The 17823-nt window shown below is 41.3% G+C and overlaps 1 protein-coding gene across 2 annotated transcripts; it reads left to right on the top strand.

The window, feature by feature from the left end:
- The first annotated feature begins 1906 nt into the window (after window positions 1-1906).
- On the top strand, window positions 1907-16930 carry LOC308281296 (UTP--glucose-1-phosphate uridylyltransferase-like). Of its 2 annotated transcripts, none has more exons than XM_080721441.1 (10): window positions 1907-2049; window positions 3869-3984; window positions 5747-5854; window positions 11301-11486; window positions 11768-11901; window positions 12698-12995; window positions 14237-14434; window positions 15012-15254; window positions 15628-15732; window positions 16181-16930. In XM_080721441.1, exons 2-10 carry the CDS (start codon window positions 3886-3888, stop codon window positions 16286-16288), a joined length of 1479 nt encoding a protein of 492 aa, XP_080577567.1. In that variant the 5' UTR covers window positions 1907-2049; window positions 3869-3885; the 3' UTR covers window positions 16289-16930. The 2 variants fall into 2 exon arrangements, with proteins under 2 accessions (XP_080577567.1, XP_080577566.1); XM_080721440.1 differs by lacking the exon at window positions 1907-2049 and adding an exon at window positions 2485-2863.
- Window positions 16931-17823: the final 893 nt, after the last annotated feature.

Genomic DNA, 17823 nt, shown 5'->3' with positions numbered 1-17823 from the left:
TACTACTACACTGTAGTAACTAGTTTTACCGGTTCCTGCAGTTAATAATATATCCACACGGGGGTAGTATTGACATAAACAAGGCAAGGCTGATTTAGGGCCTATTTCACTTATCAAGTTTCAAAGTGCCACTGACTACCCACTAACTCTCGTGGTACAAACGGAAAAGCAGTATTGTGGCTGTTACCCTGCCTCTGAGGATCTGCCATTAAGTAAGCTCTCTCTGCCTGGACATTTGAAAGCAATTTAAACTACATTTTGTGTGCATGTAGATAGATTTACAAACTGCAAGAGCATTTTGCATGCATGTAGACTTGCAACCTCAAGAGAATAAGAAAAACGTATAAAACAAATGATATAGGCTACACCACTGTAGTATAATGCTAGGGGTAAAATTACATTAAGGACATTTATTAGTGTATTTATAATTACATTCACTAGACAGTGAATGCAGGCTTAGCTCTAGACCAGGTTCTCAAAAGTGGGGTCCCAGGGACCCTCTGCTCCTTGACCTTGACCTTGAGGGGATTCCAAATGGACCTTTTTGTAACTCAGAGTTATGGAGGTCCTTGAAACTACAAAAGGTTGAGAACCGTACTTGAGTAAAATGTTAAGGTATATGTACTTTACTTGAGTATTTCCAATTTCCAAAACTTTTACTTCTACTCCACAACATCTCGGATCCAAATATTGTACTTTTACTCCATTACATTTATTTGAACACTTTAGTTACTAGATACTTTGTAGATTTTGATTATTATGACAAAATATAGGCCTATACTTCAGCCCTATATATATTTCGGCCATTTGAAAATAGCAGGTCTGGAAAAGAAAAGGTTTGAGTACTTTTTTCACCACTGAGAACCAACCAGCTCTGTAGGATACTTTGTATAAACTCAGTTTGGGACCAGACAGGACGCTCGTATCTATTCTGCATCTAGCTTAAGGCATGAAAGACCCAAATTCAGAGTGAACATTTTTAACTCAAATATTTGCTTCTGGGGGTCCCTGGAACAAAACATTTTGAGATGGGGGTCCGTGGCAAAATAAATATCATTTTGAGGGTCCTTGACCTTGGCATCACAAAGTTTGAGAACCACATTCTACAAAATGTCTTCTAAAATCTATAAACAGTTTTCTGAAAAAAATCATGTTGCTATATCAGTCGTTCTCAAACTTTGTCATGTCAAGAACGCGCGGACCCCCATATATTTTGTTCCAGGGTCCAGGGACCCCTAGAGTCCCTTGAAGCAAAGATTTGAGTTAAAAATGTTCACTCTAAACCAGTGGTTCTCAAAGTGGATTCCAGGAACTCTGTGGGTTCCTTTTAGGGGGCTCTAAACTAAATTGACCCATAACTGTAACAATTTGTACACTGTCGAAATTTGAAAGTTTGAGAAACACAGAAACACTGCTCTAAAGGGCAGGAGAGCTTTTCTCGTGACCTGATGATTGGCTGATGCCATTGACCAATAGGTTTCGTCGATCACTTCCGCATGTCCTCCTACGATGGGATGGTGTTTTTTACTGGTGTTTCAGTCCGAGTGTGGGGAAAGGGTGCGTTCGGAAATGCGCACCGGACTGCGCGGGCGTTTATCGTGGGCTTGCCCAGGCCTTACGGCCTGGGCATAAATATAACGATTGCATTCACCACGGCTTCGTAACTCGCGCGGCGCTCCGCCGGCCGCGCGGCCCTGGCCCGCTCTTCGCGGCCACTCGCGCCTGCGGCGCTCGGGGGCGAAGAGCAGGACCAAGGTCCGCTGGCCTTCGCGCCGCTTGCAATGTCGTGGACAATAAAACGAGCGCACCCTTTCATACACTCTGACTGAATCACCAGTAAAAAACACTCTCTCTCCTACGATGTCCTCGGGGACTGGGAGGCTCAGGCTGCATGCGGACAGACGGGGACAGACAGTCAGTTGGACTGTTGTGTTCCAACTTCCAAGGACTGTCTAAACAACGGACGATGACACAACCTTTAACTGTTTAATTTGTCGACATTGGCCTGTTTAATCAAAGCACTGTGTCCCCACGCCCCGGGAGGCTAAGGTGGGTAGCATTATAGCTACTACATGTTATTAACTAAACAGTCCTGTCCTGTCACTCCGTGGCCGTTGTGAAGTTTGCAAAGAAATGTGTGGATTTACAAAAAAATAGATAAAAAAGGCGTGATTAAGCAAATAAGCATGGCTGGCATGTTGCCACTAGTTGCACTTTGTCTTGTCTGACAGAGAAGCAGTAGTGATCGAGGAGGCTAGCTGCTGGTGTCATTTGTGTGTGTGTGTGTGTGTGTGTGTGTGTGTGTGTGTGTGTGTGCGTGCGTGCGTGTGTGTGCGTGCGCGCGGTCACGCACGCGTCCGGACGTGTGTCACTTTGGCTGTCATTACTCTACTGTGGTGAAATGGTAAAAACGTAACGAGTGTCCACGAGTTTAGTGACGTTCGCCTCCATCCATGGGGGCGTGCTGTCCGTTCAGCCTCACGAATAAAGTCCTTATTTTCCCCTCTTTTAGTCTTTTCCTCCTACTGCTCAGAAGATCAACCCGATCCCCAAATCACAGATCCGATGCGTGGACTAATAACAAAGTGACAGATCCTTTTAGCCATCTGTCATCATCACTCATCATAGATCGAGCTGTGTGCTTTCCTTTACATTCCGTCCTGTAGAGCAGAGGAGAGGATGCTGTTATAACAACGAAAGAACAACCCGCTACATTGTTTTGGAGAGGACTGCCTCTGATCTCCGTTTACTGCCAAGTGACAGGCAACTCAACCCGCCTTTTAAACGGACACGTTTTGATTTCTTAATTATTAGTCTATTATTTTTTTGTCATAGCATCGTACAATGTCATTAACTGTGGCTGGTAAGTGTCCCACTGTGTCTGTATAGTTAATGTAAGTCTATCTCTCAGAGTTACAAATGAACAAATTGACAGGGGTTTAATTAGTGTGTACATCATGTCAAAAGACATTTATTTTTTATAGTAGTTTGTTTTGTCACAGAAATAAATATGCTGTGATGTACACACAGACGACTTTTAATGGTTTTACTTTTGTAAAACCAATATATTTTTTATTTTAACAGCTCCAGTGTAATAACAATGAACTAAGAATAGCCTGCAAAGAAAGTATACTCTATGTCTATTTTAGGACAACACATTTGTTTTGTTTTAAATCTGTGTAGTCCTACGAATTGCTGTCTTGAAAAGTAAGTGGACACTTATTGATAACATTTTGTAATGGACGCAAATGTTATGCATGTTGAGAAGCAGAGGTAGCATGATAATGGTAGATAATCATATTTTTGGACCAAGGACCAGATCACGTTGGGCCTTTGCCGTCACAATCTATAGAATTCTGAATTATTCTTCAGAACCCCCTGCCTGAGAACATATCGGGAGTTTTAATGTAGTTGTTAAAACAACATCTGAAGACATAAGCTCATGTTGGTGTACACTTATAGTCTTGGGAATATTTGTTGCTTTTTTTTCACGTTTTAACTTGACAACTTTTTTATTTTATAAGATCGGTTTTGGGGCTTTTTATGCCTTTATTCGATAGGACAGTAGACTGACAGGAAATGAGGAGAGAGATGGGGAATGACATGCGGCAAAGGTCGTCCGGATCAGGAATCGAACCGGCGACGCCAGCAGGCATCATAGCCTAGTATGTGGTATGCGCCTTGAACACCAGGCCAGCGGGCGCCCCAACTTGACGACTTTAAATGTATTTCATATTTGTAATAACCTGATAATTCTCTCTCTTTGCCTCTGTCTCACTTTCCCTCTGGCTCTCTCTCTGTCTCTTTCTATACTGTGGTCTGTCTGTCTGTCTGTCTCCGTCTCCCTTTCTCTCTCTCTACTGCTCAGACTTGACAAAAGGAGGGATGACAGAGTTCAAGGAGAAGCTCCGTCAGCAGCATGAGACCTCCATGCACAATGAGCTGGAGATGCTGCTGGCCACGGCCAAGGGAGCAGAGGCGGAGGTAGGAAGTCCTGCTGCCTGGGTCTGGGAATTGGAACTGTGTCTTCCAACTGTATTACTAGCCTTGCATAGCCAGAGTGCCAGACTATATCACTGCGTGGATTGTTTTTGCACCGGTGGATTTGTCTGATTCCAGGCTAAAGTATTACAGGACATGCTTGTTGCAACTGGTCCTGTGAATCAGTGAGACTTAACTGCAGCAGTGGTTCTCAACCTGATTTTGGGAGGTCCCCACGTGACAGTGAAGCGACATAATAAAAGAAAACAAAGAAAAGACCATTACTGCATCAAAAGTAATCAACAAACTCTACTATAAAACGGGTCAAACATTGGCCAAATTGTCAAGTAAGAGAGAGGAAAACATTTTGAAAATAGAAGAGCTTGTAGTAAAAAACAAAATGTAACGCCTCAACTCCTACAATTCCAAATACTTGTCAGGGTGTGGAGGGGGGGGGGGGGGGGGGGTGTCCCTATATTTTCTACGGGGGAGGGGGTCACCGCCTGAAAAGTTTGAGAACCACTGAATCACAGGACTAATGATGATCCCATTAGCGTTGTTGTATTCCTAGCTTCAGTGCTATTACATTTGGATTGGGCAAAACGGTGACCGAACGTACAAATCCTAGCGCTGTTCAAGGATATGTCTATATACTGTAGATAGCAAATTAGAGTGTATGGAAACGGCTATGTTTTGGGACTCTTCAAGTGTTAATTTGTGTGGTTGCCCTAACGGCAACCAGACTTTCTTTCTTTCCATCTTTCCGGATAACCTTTATGTTTATATGGGCCATATGTCAAATCGACCGGCTTCATCAGGACACATTTGCTCTATCTATAAATTAGCCAAATCTTTGTCCGTCCGTCTGTCTGTGTTTACGCACGGCCCATAGCCAATCAGAGAGGGTCCGTCTATCCCCGTAGCCAATCAGATGGGCATAAACGGGCATATATCCGATATAGCTTGAGGATTGGTGAGCTTCACGTGACATTTCGGCCAACCAGACTATAAATAGGCGATCTCTAGGTCTCCATTATTGTTTCACGTGACATCATAATATGTTACTATAAAATGGGAGAAGCGGGCGCCAACGTCTAGTATATTTTAATGTATAGTAATATATTGGTGAATGAATTTTCACAAGAGAATTAATATTCACAAGAGACATCATGACTGGATGATGGTCTCTGTGCCCACACCCAAGCATTGTAGCAACCGGCAGGTTGAAAACAAACCAGTCACACTCATTAGTTGACAATATTTTGACTGATTACACTGCTATTTTATAATAGGACACTACGGGCAATATGACTTCAAATCAATATCATGATTATTTCAAACCCTTGCCTAGATTATGATTAATTATTAACAATTTAACGATGATTAAAAATATAGTTTTCACTATTTTTGCGTGACACCATTGTGGTTAATCAGACTAATCATAATCAATTTACTCTCATCTATTCAGATGCTTCTCAATTATTCGATTTTAAGTTGGTTATTGGTTCTAAATATTGGTTTCAAACTATATCAATATATTTTTGGTTAATTGCCCAACCTTAGTTTAAAAGCTACCAGTCTCATAATGGTGAATGGTGAAATTATAATAGGCTGTGAAACTTGATCACAGTATTCCACTATAAAAGTCAAATAAATAAATAAAACACACATTTGTTTATACTGGTGTCAGAAAAATCTGTATTTTGGTTTAGTGTTTTGTTCGTCTCAAAGCAGAACGTGACTGTTGACATTTGATTGGTTGCAGATTTCCAGAAAGGACTTTGACGGTTTCAAGAAACTCTTCCACAGATTCCTTCAAGTCAAGGGACCTGCGATAGACTGGGCCAAGATCCACAGACCTCCAGAGGACTCGGTGAGTACAGGCTGCTTACGCTGATGACTCAAAAACCCACATCAAAGCTGCCTGCACCCCTATTGTAAAACCGCCCTCAAAACCCAGTTTTCAGACTTGTTTCCCCACCTAATCTTATTCCCCTATTTCTATGCTAATTTGATCTATTTTAGTTATTTCTAGGCCCTATTCTGTGCTTTAATAAAGTTATTTGATTTGTTTTCTGTAAAGTGCCTTTGAGTGCTTAGAAACGAGCAATATAAGTAATGATAATTATTATTAATAAGCCCTATTTCATACTTAGTTGTATGCTGTGCCGTGCTTCAAAAACAGCTGATCTACAACCTCGCAATGCGTCACATTGCGAACTTCTAGATCTGCTATTCTGACAATTTCTGAGATTTATTTTGAGAATGGTTGCCCCAAAACAGATGCCAGGTTGAAGGTCGTTAATACACCTTTCCAAACACTTAGCCAAACCTTCATCTACCACATCAAATCACATTTCTTAACTCTCCTTTATCCTTACGGACATGCCTGAATGCATTCTTATCTACTGTACAGTGTACAGCCATGGTCTGGGGAATAGTGGAGGCTTATGCACATTTGTCCAGCAACCGAGGGCTGATATAACCTTCTGGGCAGCCAACAGAGTGGCTTTTGGTCTTATGTTTAAAGAATTGTGACTATAATAACATAGTCTTTATCAAAAATCCAGGCCCTCGTAAATGACACGGTGGTCTCTTTGACCTACTGTATCAGCTAGATTAGTCTGTCCTTGAGCACGTGAGTCACGTGCCAATCTGTGTGTGATTAGGGCAATGTTATGTTGGGGACCGGGCTGGACAGAAAGACCAGTGTTGAATTTCTTCTTCATGGGCCAGCAGCCAACGCACACATTCACTCCCAGCTGACTCAAAGCAGCTAGTGAGAGTTAATGAAGCCAAAGAACGCAGGAATGATGCCCAGAGTCAGAAGGAAGGCTGAGATCAGTGCAAAGGGGACAAAACCTGCCTAAGTGCGTTTCTACGCCCAATGGTGGCCTCCCTGACTGCTTCTCTCAGACTCTGTTATGGCTCTACTAGCGGACGCTCTGCTCTCTACTGGATTACTGATAAGAGGCCAACTTCATTGAATTTGTGTCGAAACTGCTGACGTGTTATTTGGGTTTATTGAGGCTACAGATCTCTTAATTCGTAAAACCTCTATAGCTACCAGAGGTGTATAGTAACTAAGTACATTTACTTAAGTACTGTACTTAAGTAAGATTTTGAGGTATTTGCACTTGACTTGAGTATTTCCATTTTGTCCATTTGAAAGTAGCCGATCTACGATCTGCTATTTTCAAAAGATTTTTATACATTTGAAAACTTGAAATGGGACATTCTGCATAATGAGTACTTTTGGTATTTTAAGTACATTTTTATGCCAATTCTTTTGTACTTTTACTGATCTACATTTTGAATTCCGGAATTTTAATTTTAAAACATGTGAGTACTTTTTCCTCTACTGCTACATTCCTTTCATGGTACATTACGCAGAGGTCCTCTGTGTGGTGTCGATGTCACCTCTCTCTGATCGCCTTGAATGTAGGCAAGCTCTTCGTTTGGTTTGTATTACTACGGAAAGGAAAGGAGCATCGTTGTACTATCAGAAATGAACTTAGGTAATCAGATCTGGTGACATTTTACTATGTCCCAGACCCCACTCCTCGTTGCCCTCATCCCTAAACCTCCCAAAATACACAGGCTGACTGACAGAAGGTTAGACCTAAGAATAGCCTGACCTCTCCAGCATTCGAAGGTCCGCCTTGGTGGACCATGGAGGCGAGGCTGGACGAGGGTGACATTTGTCTGCCCTAGATCGCTGTTCCCCAAACAGCGGGCCAAGCCGAGGGCCACAACATCGCGGGGGGCGACAGAGACATAATTGCCTTCCTCTGATACATTAACTACTAAATAGCATCAGCTTGACACACACGCACGCACGCACGCACGCACGCACACACACACACACACACACACACACACACACACACACACACACTCTCCAAAAGACACATTTGGACAGACACCCAGTTATTTCCGCTCCGTCCTCTCCCAGGAATCACCCACTGTCCGCTGTCTTTCACCGCACAGGCCGCTGATGTGCGTTTAGTGCTAAAGGCCGATCAGAGAATGTTGAAACCTTATCTCTAGAATGTCTCCATGGCCCATAGCCACTGTTGTGGGTTTAGTTACACAGACATGCAGTAAATGGGACTAAACAAAAGATAAAGGGTGCTGCCCAAGAAATGTTTTGACTTTCTTTTGGTCATTCATAGGAAAATTATCAAATCGAAATCATCACACTGGATTTAAAAGGCAATGATGATATAATTATGAATGTGTCCACAATTATAACTAATGACGTTTATGATTTATGAGTAGATGTAGCTCTTTAGAAATGGTTGAGGATTTATTTTTAGATCAAAATGTTAGGTCTGGGTTACAGAGAGGTTATCAGTGGCTTGCATCACTGTCCTCTTGGTTGTTTGTAATATTATGTAACTCCAAAGATAACACTGGGTTCATAAACCGAATGGACAAATGTAACCACATGGACGTTGTCGTTGCTTATAACCAGTAGCTTTTCCATGGCAAGGTTTCAGCTTCTAAGCATGTAGCCTACTACAGAACATAGTATGGTTGTTGTAATGATGATGATGAACAGCAAGATAAAAATATAAACACATATACTGTACAAACTCCAGTAATCCAATAATACAGTACAATGTAATAATATATTATGTAATGTGTTACAGTATAGTACAGGGTAAACAGTTGCGCCCTTCTTTATCCTTTGTTCATGGTTGACGGTGGTCTCAAAAACAAAGGAAAACTGTCCAAAAAAGACATACATAAACCTTAAAGGAAGACTCCTTAGACAGGGACTAAGAAAATATAACACTGATAAAGGTCCCTACACTGAGCATGAAAAAACTTTCTCAGTTGTCGCCTATGTGTTAAAGTAATCTGTGTATATTCATATACAGTACACTACAGTAATCCCTCCCACACATAAAGCATTTAAAAATAACCATTATCCACACATGATGACAGTGGCACAAGTGTCAAGTGCGTCATCCAGAAGTGTCTTTACACACAAACACGCACGCCTGTACACACACACACACACACACACACACACACACACACACACACACACACACACACACACACACACACACACACACACACACACACACACACACACACACACACACACACACACACACACATACATACTCATACTGTACATACGTTCAGTATAGAACATAAATGGCTGCTGTCTTTTTTTGTCCTGTGTCACGCTGTTAATCACACTAGGGGCTTGTCTTCTACTTAAATTTCAAAATAAAAGTCAGCTGATGTGGAGGCAGCAAAGATCAAAGGGCCAGTTCTGTTCTGGTTCTGCACTCCATGACTCCAAAGACGGTCTCTAAGGGACCGCTCGATATTTAGGATGAGGGGTCACTAGAAGATTTTATAGTGCTCTGAAAAAAGAAACTGTGACCCTCGAAATACATTTTCCTTGACCCTCCAGTGGCCGCCACTGTTCGGGAGTGGGAATTGGCTTCCCTGATTGGCCAAACCAATCCATCAGCTTTGTGGGTAGACAATGTACAAAATGTCTGTCTGTCTGTCTCCCATTTATACCCAGGCATTACACAATCAACACAATGTCAGCGGTTTATGCTTTGACTCCATATTTGGTCAATCAAAGCGTACCGGGTACCACACTGTACCACACTGCGGGTACACCGGTTCTTTGCCAGTGGAAAAGGCCCCCAGCCTTTTCCACTGGCAAAGAACCGGTTCAGGTTCTTTCTCCCGCCTATGGGATGGCAACTTTCTTGGAACCTTGGTTCGTTCTTGCAAACCGCCCCATACAGTTCTTTCTTCTGATCAAACCATGAAGAAATTTTATTTTTAAAGACCTGATGACCTGTTTTCTTTCATTGTTAACCATTTTATTATTATTTCTTTACCCCCTTTTCACCCCAATTTAGTCGTTATGCCAATTGATTCTTCCCCACACACATATGTGTGTTGCCAACTTGCCATTGCTGTTATATCCTACTGACTTACCTGCCAGTGAGGAGCCCCCATCGGGAGGACGTAGAGCTTCATCCTACTCCTCCCGCCCAACACTCCCTATACTGACTGGAAAATTATGTTTGTATAGGCGCTCGACAAAGCTGGATGCGCCACAGTGGATTCGAACCAACAACTACTCTGGTGATGGGCATTTTACCACTGCGCTATCTGAGTGCCCGATATTTTATACATCATTTAAATATAATATTCTTTGTTAATTGTTAATTGTTCTTTTTTTGGATTCCAATAGAGCTTTTAATAGCATCTCCTTGCAACCCGCCTGGAAGGACACTAGAGGAGAAGCACTTTTTGTTCTTTGCTGTTAGAAACTGATTTAATGTCGGACCACCTTAACAGAGTTGGAGTATAGGCTCAGGGCTTATGTAATACTACTTTCACCTCTGTAAACAAACTGACTTGTGTTTACTTGAAGCTGACTGCCTGTCTTTGACCTGGTTTGTCTCTCCCTATTGCCTGATTTGCTGAAACAGTGTTTGTTTAACCTACACTTTTTGTCCAGCTCGACCACACTATCAGTGAACACCATATTTCCTATGATTTCATGTTTGTTTTTTCCCCATTTCATTTTGTAACACTATTTTAATCAATTTTGAGGTTTTCAAAAATGTTTCTCTTATCAAATGTCTCTTATTTAAAATGTCATCTTCTTTTGTTTATTTTGTGGGGAAATTTATTTGGGAAGCCTCTTGAAACTGCCTGCTCTATGCACTATTTTACACATTTGGATAAATGGGCAAAAAGAGTCTTTACCCAATACCCATTCCTCTACAGTGACTTCCATCTCTGTCCGTGTCATGAATCACTCAGGGCTTAGACCTTTTTTAGCCTAAATGTCTGTGGTTTCACAGCCTGGTTGTGTAATAGCAGGGTCTGGAGCAAATGCTAAAGCTGAATTTATACCGCTTGCCGACAAGATCAGCGTTTTATTGGCAAGTGACATATCGTACTACAGAACGTAAATTAGGCTTCATGCTACTGCCAGTACATCCTGCCCCACATCCAGCCCCAGGTCCACCATATACAGTAGCTTCCAAAAACTGCATCAGTACTCTACTGACAGCCAACATCTATAATTAAATGTCATAAGCATGACACCTTTTCAAATTAAATCCACTGTTCAAATCTCACAGAACATAATTCATAAGAAATTCTCCCAGGAACCATAAATGGTATTTTACGTGGCTACTCGGTGAAAGCACAACATATCAAAGCACAACAGTGATAAGTAAAACATTGACAGTAAAACTTAAACTGGACAAGACCACGCACCAACTATCTGTCCCCCCCCTCTCCTGTGTTCCCAATAGATCCAGTCTTATGAGAAGATCAAAGCCAAAGGTCTTCCAGACAGCATCACTGAAAGCCTCAACAAACTGGTTGTGGTCAAACTCAACGGAGGCCTGGGAACCAGCATGGGCTGCAAGGGGCCCAAGAGTGTCATCAGTGTACGCAACGAGAACACCTTCCTGGACCTCACCGTCCAACAGATCGAGGTAGGAGACTACCAAATCCATTCCATGCTACCAAATGGACCCTTATAGACAAACATTGTGTATCACAGTTATAAGTACTAATTACTGGCGGTGGATTAGAGATGCTAATTGTATCACAATGGCGCATACCGTATTATGTACATTGGGTAGCTTATTTGACGAGGAACTAAAATCATACATTCTCAAAATAAGTTGGTGACATGAAGCCTTTGTAACGTAGCCTAAAAGGCATAAAAGGTGAATTGTAATGAATTATCCACTTTTTTCTCTGCGACTCTCAGCACCTCAACAAAACTTTCAATACGGACGTGCCTCTGGTTTTGATGAACTCCTTCAACACAGACGAAGACACCAAGAAGATCCTACAGAAATACACCCACCACCGCGTCAAGATCCACACCTTTAACCAAAGCAGGTAACCCCAACCCCAAACCCTTTCATATCGTCTCTGTCGGGTGGAAACCTCATATGTGCAAAACTGTTATTTCTACTAGTTCAAAGAAAAAAATGGCAAAGGTAGCAGATCTACAAGCTCAAACCGCGCGTTTCGAGCTTGTAGATCTGCTAATTGTGATGCTTTTCTGTGATGCTGGGGTACGATCAAGTGTCATTAAATCATACAAAATTACACTTTTTTATTGGCACACACCAATAAACAAAGTCCAACTTTTTAATATACAGTATACCTTTAAACAGAGCAGGTAACCCAAAACCATCTTTTAATTTGTATTCTTTTCACTTTTATTCATACGGGTAAAATCCCACTGAGATACAAGATCTATTTTTGGATGGAGCCCTGTCCAGTTATACAACAAACAACATACAAACTTTTACATTATGTAAAACATCAAATGTTCCTTTAACCAGAGCAGGTAATCCCAAGTTACCCATCCTATATGTACCTTTAACTAAAACTTGTAACCAACAGAGCAAATAACCACACCTTATCTCCACGTACTGCAATTTTAAGAGTAGTAGTAGTATTGGATTTCTTTGTTTTGTCTTTGTTCACAAGTAAAACTGATTGTCACACGTGGCGCCCCCACATGCAATCTCTTGACACGCAATGTCTTGTATATGAGCTGTTTCTTCATTGATTGAATACTTTATTAGTCAGAAAACAGCACGTGGTACAGTAAAGCTAAAGGATATTAATATTAACCTCCACCATCTTGACCCCCCTCATCCCTACCCCTCCTCCCACCCTCCAGGTACCCGAGGATCAACAAGGAGTCCTTGCTGCCCATAGCCAGTGACCTGGGGACGAGTGGGGAGAACGCAGAGGCCTGGTACCCTCCGGGCCACGGAGACATCTATGCCAGCTTCTCTAACTCTGGCCTGCTGGACAAACTGATCGCTGAGGGCAAGGAGTACATCTTTGTGTCCAACATTGACAACCTGGGAGCCACAGTGGACCTGTTCATCCTCAACCACCTGATGAGCCAGCCGCCCGACAGGCGCTGTGAATTCATCATGGAGGTCACAGACAAGACCAGGGCTGACGTCAAGGTGTGTTCGCACTAGGGATGGGACGATAATCATTAATATTGTTTTATCTGGATTAAAAAGAAAATCACAATAATCATATTGTGGGGATTTACATTTATCGTGAAATTATCCTCCGTCATGCACTGGGATCGATTCACCTTTTATTTGCCGAGCTGCATATCCGGTACTTTTAAACCCTCTGTAATTGGTAAAACGGACAGTCTTACAGTCTTTACTCTACAAACTCTACAACGCGTCGCAAGCTTGTAGATCGTCTATTTATTGGCAAATGTTCCACCCCAGGATAATGGAGGTTGGGAATATTGTGATTATCGCGATGATATCGTAAATCACAATTTCTTTGGTCACAATAATCATGACATGACATTTTCATATCGTCCTGGCCACTATACAGTCAGGAACCAAGGATGGTCTTATCTCATATTTTCTGCATTTATTTTTAATTGTTTGGAGTTGGGGACACACAAACATTATTTGACTAATGTAATACTGCTAATACAGTATGGATCAAAATGGATTCTAGTGTCTGACCCCGTGCTGTAACAGCGTATCAGTCTGAGACAGAACAGTGAATCAGGTTAGCAAAGGCCAGTAAGGGGTCGCAGTCTGGATGATAGGAGTCTGAGATGGAAGAACAAGATGGACAACTCTGTAGTGTTGGACTTGACATGAGGACCTGGCCTGGGTGATATGAGTCATTGTACAGCTGTTAAAGGGCAATTTCAATCATTTGTAATTAGATTATTTTATAATAATAATAATACATTTATAGATTGTTGTTGTTTGTTTTTTTCACATCAGGGCATCCGGGTTGCACAGTGGTAAAGTCCCACCACCACTGATTATAATTGTATCGGGTGCCACATAGCTTTTCAGGAAATGTGTCAAAATGAGTCAACAAGTATTGGATCAACTTTGGAACTGCCCTCGCGAAATACTTTCTAAAGAGTTTTGAATAATAGCATTAAACAGAATCTGAAGTGCTAAGGGCACACTTGCATGAGTAGAAACAAACTGCTATCAGTGCATTGCCCTCCCCAGATCCTTATCATAATAACCTTAACCACACCAAACCCACGCCTAAACATAACCATACAAACAGTGCCTAACGTTAACTAAAATGAATCGACATGAGCAGTATCAGTGTTCATTCTTGTATTGCTGATCATAGATTGTGAGGCGTTTTACTTTGCAGATGTTTCAAGTTTTTCTTTTAACGTGCATGTGTCCTCCCTCCACAGGGTGGTACTCTCATCAACTACGACGACCACCTGAGGCTGCTGGAGATTGCCCAGGTGCCCAAGGCCCACGTGGACGAGTTTAAGTCGGTCACCAAGTTTAAGATCTTTAACACCAACAACTTGTGGATCTCCCTACCAGCCATTAAGAGACTGCAAGAGGCGAACGCTATGGACCTTGAGATCATCGTCAACCCAAAGGTGACACAGGGACCAACGCTAACGCCATGATCATATATGATATAGGTCGCTTATTTTAACAAGCCTTTATTTCACTTTGTGGCAGGTGATTCTTGTTTGGAGAAGACACGTTTTGCGTGCACTTTCATTTTAACTTCAGCCGCGCTTGCATGTCATTGTGACCCTTTGGTCGACCAACCAATGAAATTGCTAGAGAAGAGGGACTTTACATTACGTTATAGTAATAGTCCATGTATGAAATATGTACATATATGTCAGGCATTGACACTTCATTGCTGTGTGAATAAGAGTGTGTTTTTACTGTTGCTACACTTAAAAATATAAAATAACTAAGTGTGAAACCAGGTATTCTAGCTACAGTTTGTAGGTAGAACATGACCTGTACTTGCCCGACAGGCAAGTGCCTCTGAGACCTTAGTGTCAACCCCTGTATGTACATGTATTTTCTAGTAAACTGGGATTGTGAGTGACCCAAAGCTCATTGTTTTGGTTCCTCAAAATTGTGCGTAAATATCTTTGCAAACACTTGGTCTGAAGGTGACATAACAGAGCCATTCTCCAACCCTCCCTCCTCCAGAATCTAGACGGGGGGCTGAACGTCATCCAGCTGGAGACTGCCGTGGGCGCTGCCATCAAAAGCTTCTCGAACGCCCTGGGAGTCAACGTTCCGCGTAGCCGCTTCCTGCCCGTCAAAACCTCGTCTGACCTGCTGCTGGTCATGTCCAACCTCTACAGCCTGGACGCCGGCTCGCTCACCATGAGCAAGAAGAGGGAGTTCAAAACCACGCCTCACGTCAAACTGGGGGGCTCCTTCACCAAGGTAGAGAGAGCCCAGGCCGTTCTGCAGGTTTATTAGTGGTGCCACTGGGCCTGTCGCAATTATTACATAATAATGGTCAAATCGCAATTATCTGACATAATCGCAATGATTTTGTCATAATCGTCAATCATTTACATGTTAAACATTTTTCATATATTTTCAAACATTTTCAGAAATAGTGGAAATAGCAGTTCACAACGCGTCGTGATGCGACTTGTTGTGAGCTTATAGATTCCTATAGATTCCTAACCCTTTTTTTAAGTGTAAAGTTGTCAAATATGTCCATATATTGCATCATAATATTGTAAAAATGCTAAATAATTGGCAACACATACGATTTTAATAATATAACGTTCTTGATTTTCCCCCTTAGGTTCATGACTTCCTGACAAGATTTGAGAACATACCAGACATGTTGGAGTTGGATCACCTCACTGTATCTGGAGATGTCACATTTGGAAAGAATGTCTCCTTAAAGGTACTCTTTCTGGCCCAAACAATCAAACCATTATCAGTATAGTAATATTAATCATAGCGAATGCTTAAAGTTCAATTTACACCTCATTTCATCTTTTATCCATTTAGACCGGACGCCGATTCTACAAATGCTTTCTAAATCAGTAGTTTGCACAAGATTTTTCAAAAATGATCAATAAATAGCAGATGTACAAACTCGCCGCATGGCACAAAGTGAAATGAGATTGTACATCTGCTATTTTTGTGTCGCCAACACAAAAATCTAAAATGACTCGGAAGCTTTCCCGGTCTTAATGGGTTATCCCAAACAATGACCCCGATATAAATTTAGATATTAACTTTTGATTTTTCTGACATTTCATTTTCAAAGTGAAATGTAACAGACTAGGTTCATTAGAATTTGCTGCTGAATATTTACATTGGTCTGTCTATTTTCTTTTTATTATCAGGGAACAGTCATCATCATAGCCAACCACGGTGATAGGATTGATATTCCCGCCGGAGCGTTGCTGGAAAACAAGATTGTTTCAGGTAACCTGCGCATCCTGGATCACTGAGGCCTTCTGTGGACAGAACCTTCAAGAGACTCACAATCAAAGCGCGTGTGGTGTGTCTTTACACCAATGAATGTCAGGACTGTTACAGGGAAATGTTAACTACTTTAGCTGGGGACCCCCTCAATGGTATAAAATAAATGGTCTGAATCATTTTATCTTACTCATAATCCATCTTCTTTCTCAATAATATACCCAAATGTAAGAATTTCTTTTCACCACAGACACAATCTTAAATATCATTAATGATTTTTTTTTTCTCCAGAAACTATGCACTGGTTTAAGCATATCGTTGCTCGGGTGGAAACCTTGTATGTCCAAAACGGTTACTTTTCAGCAATATCTAAAGAACCTGTATTCCAATAGATCCAATGTAGTTATTATCACTTGTTGTTAATACTACTAATTGGAAAGTATATACATACGCAAAGTATAAAATAGGGCATTAATTTATATATAAAAAGGTGAACTACGAAAATACAAGGTTTTTGCCCAATTGCCCAACAATGACAATATTCAAATACACTTGAGAAGCCCCATTGGAAGCACTTGCTGTTACATGAATCATCCTTGCAAGCTCTGAGCCAACCTAGGATCTCCTACTGTACTACATTGTTGTCAATAAAAGTGCAATATGGGTTTATCCATATGCTTTGTGTTTTATTATTCTTTATTCTCTGGTAATACAAAATTACTTACTACTTACTAGAGTACTTTAATTTATTAGTTGTGTCAAAGCCTTTTGTAACCAGTTGTGTGCTAGTATCTGTGCTAAAAAATGTCTGTCTAATCGATATTGACTTGAATTGAATTTTATGATATGTTTTATGGAAAGAAATGGAAGTCGGGTTAATCATCCTCCCATAGAGAACTTATTCATGATGTTTAAACTAGATCTGATGTTTTCCCTATGTCCCAGCAGAGGGCAGCATAACACCACAGAGACCTGGTGGGGGAAAAATAAAAATAAAAATGATTCAGTCACTTCAGAAAAGACTATGGGCTCTATTATGATCCAGGCCTTATGCCTTATGCCTTAACTTCTTTGCCTTTTTTTTTTTTACTATTTTGAAAAACATTTTTAAATACTTCAAATGCTGATCTACATCTGCACGTTGTGAGCTTGCAGATCAGTTATTTGAAATATTAAAAAAAATATGTCTATATAGTAAAAAAAGGCAAAGAAGTTAAGGCATAAGACCTGGATCATAATAGAGCCCTAAGCCTGGTAGCAGAACAATAAGGTTACTCTAAAAAACTGGATGCACAATTGACCACCATCAATGACTAAATGAAAACCTAGTAAGAGGTCTATATTGACAGCACTAATCCAGCTTTAGTTTCCTTGCAGAGCTGCATTCTTTCTGCACAGTAAAATCCTCAGTGTTCATTTAACTCAGAGAGTGTACACTTTGGAACCAAATGGACCCATGAGGTCCATTTGGTGATTTTACTGTGCTCTTGCCCAGCCTTTTCCTCTGACCTGTGCTCTGCTAGCAGATTTGTTTCCTCCCTTTGTTTAAGCCTCCGCATGGAGC

This window comes from Nannobrachium achirus (genome assembly GCF_963921795.1).
Source record: "Nannobrachium achirus genome assembly, chromosome: 3".
Lineage (NCBI taxonomy): Eukaryota > Metazoa > Chordata > Actinopteri > Myctophiformes > Myctophidae > Nannobrachium > Nannobrachium achirus.
Note: the sequence above shows the minus strand (reverse complement) of the source record. Positions and strands in the feature narration are given on the sequence as shown.

Excerpts from the sequence above, each read along its gene's own strand:
- LOC308281296 (XM_080721440.1), top strand. Across the intron at positions 5,855-11,300 it reads ACAGACCTCCAGAGGACTCG|ATCCAGTCTTATGAGAAGAT; the intron begins GTGAGTACAGGC and ends TGTTCCCAATAG. Across the intron at positions 15,255-15,627 it reads TGGGGGGCTCCTTCACCAAG|GTTCATGACTTCCTGACAAG; the intron begins GTAGAGAGAGCC and ends TTTCCCCCTTAG.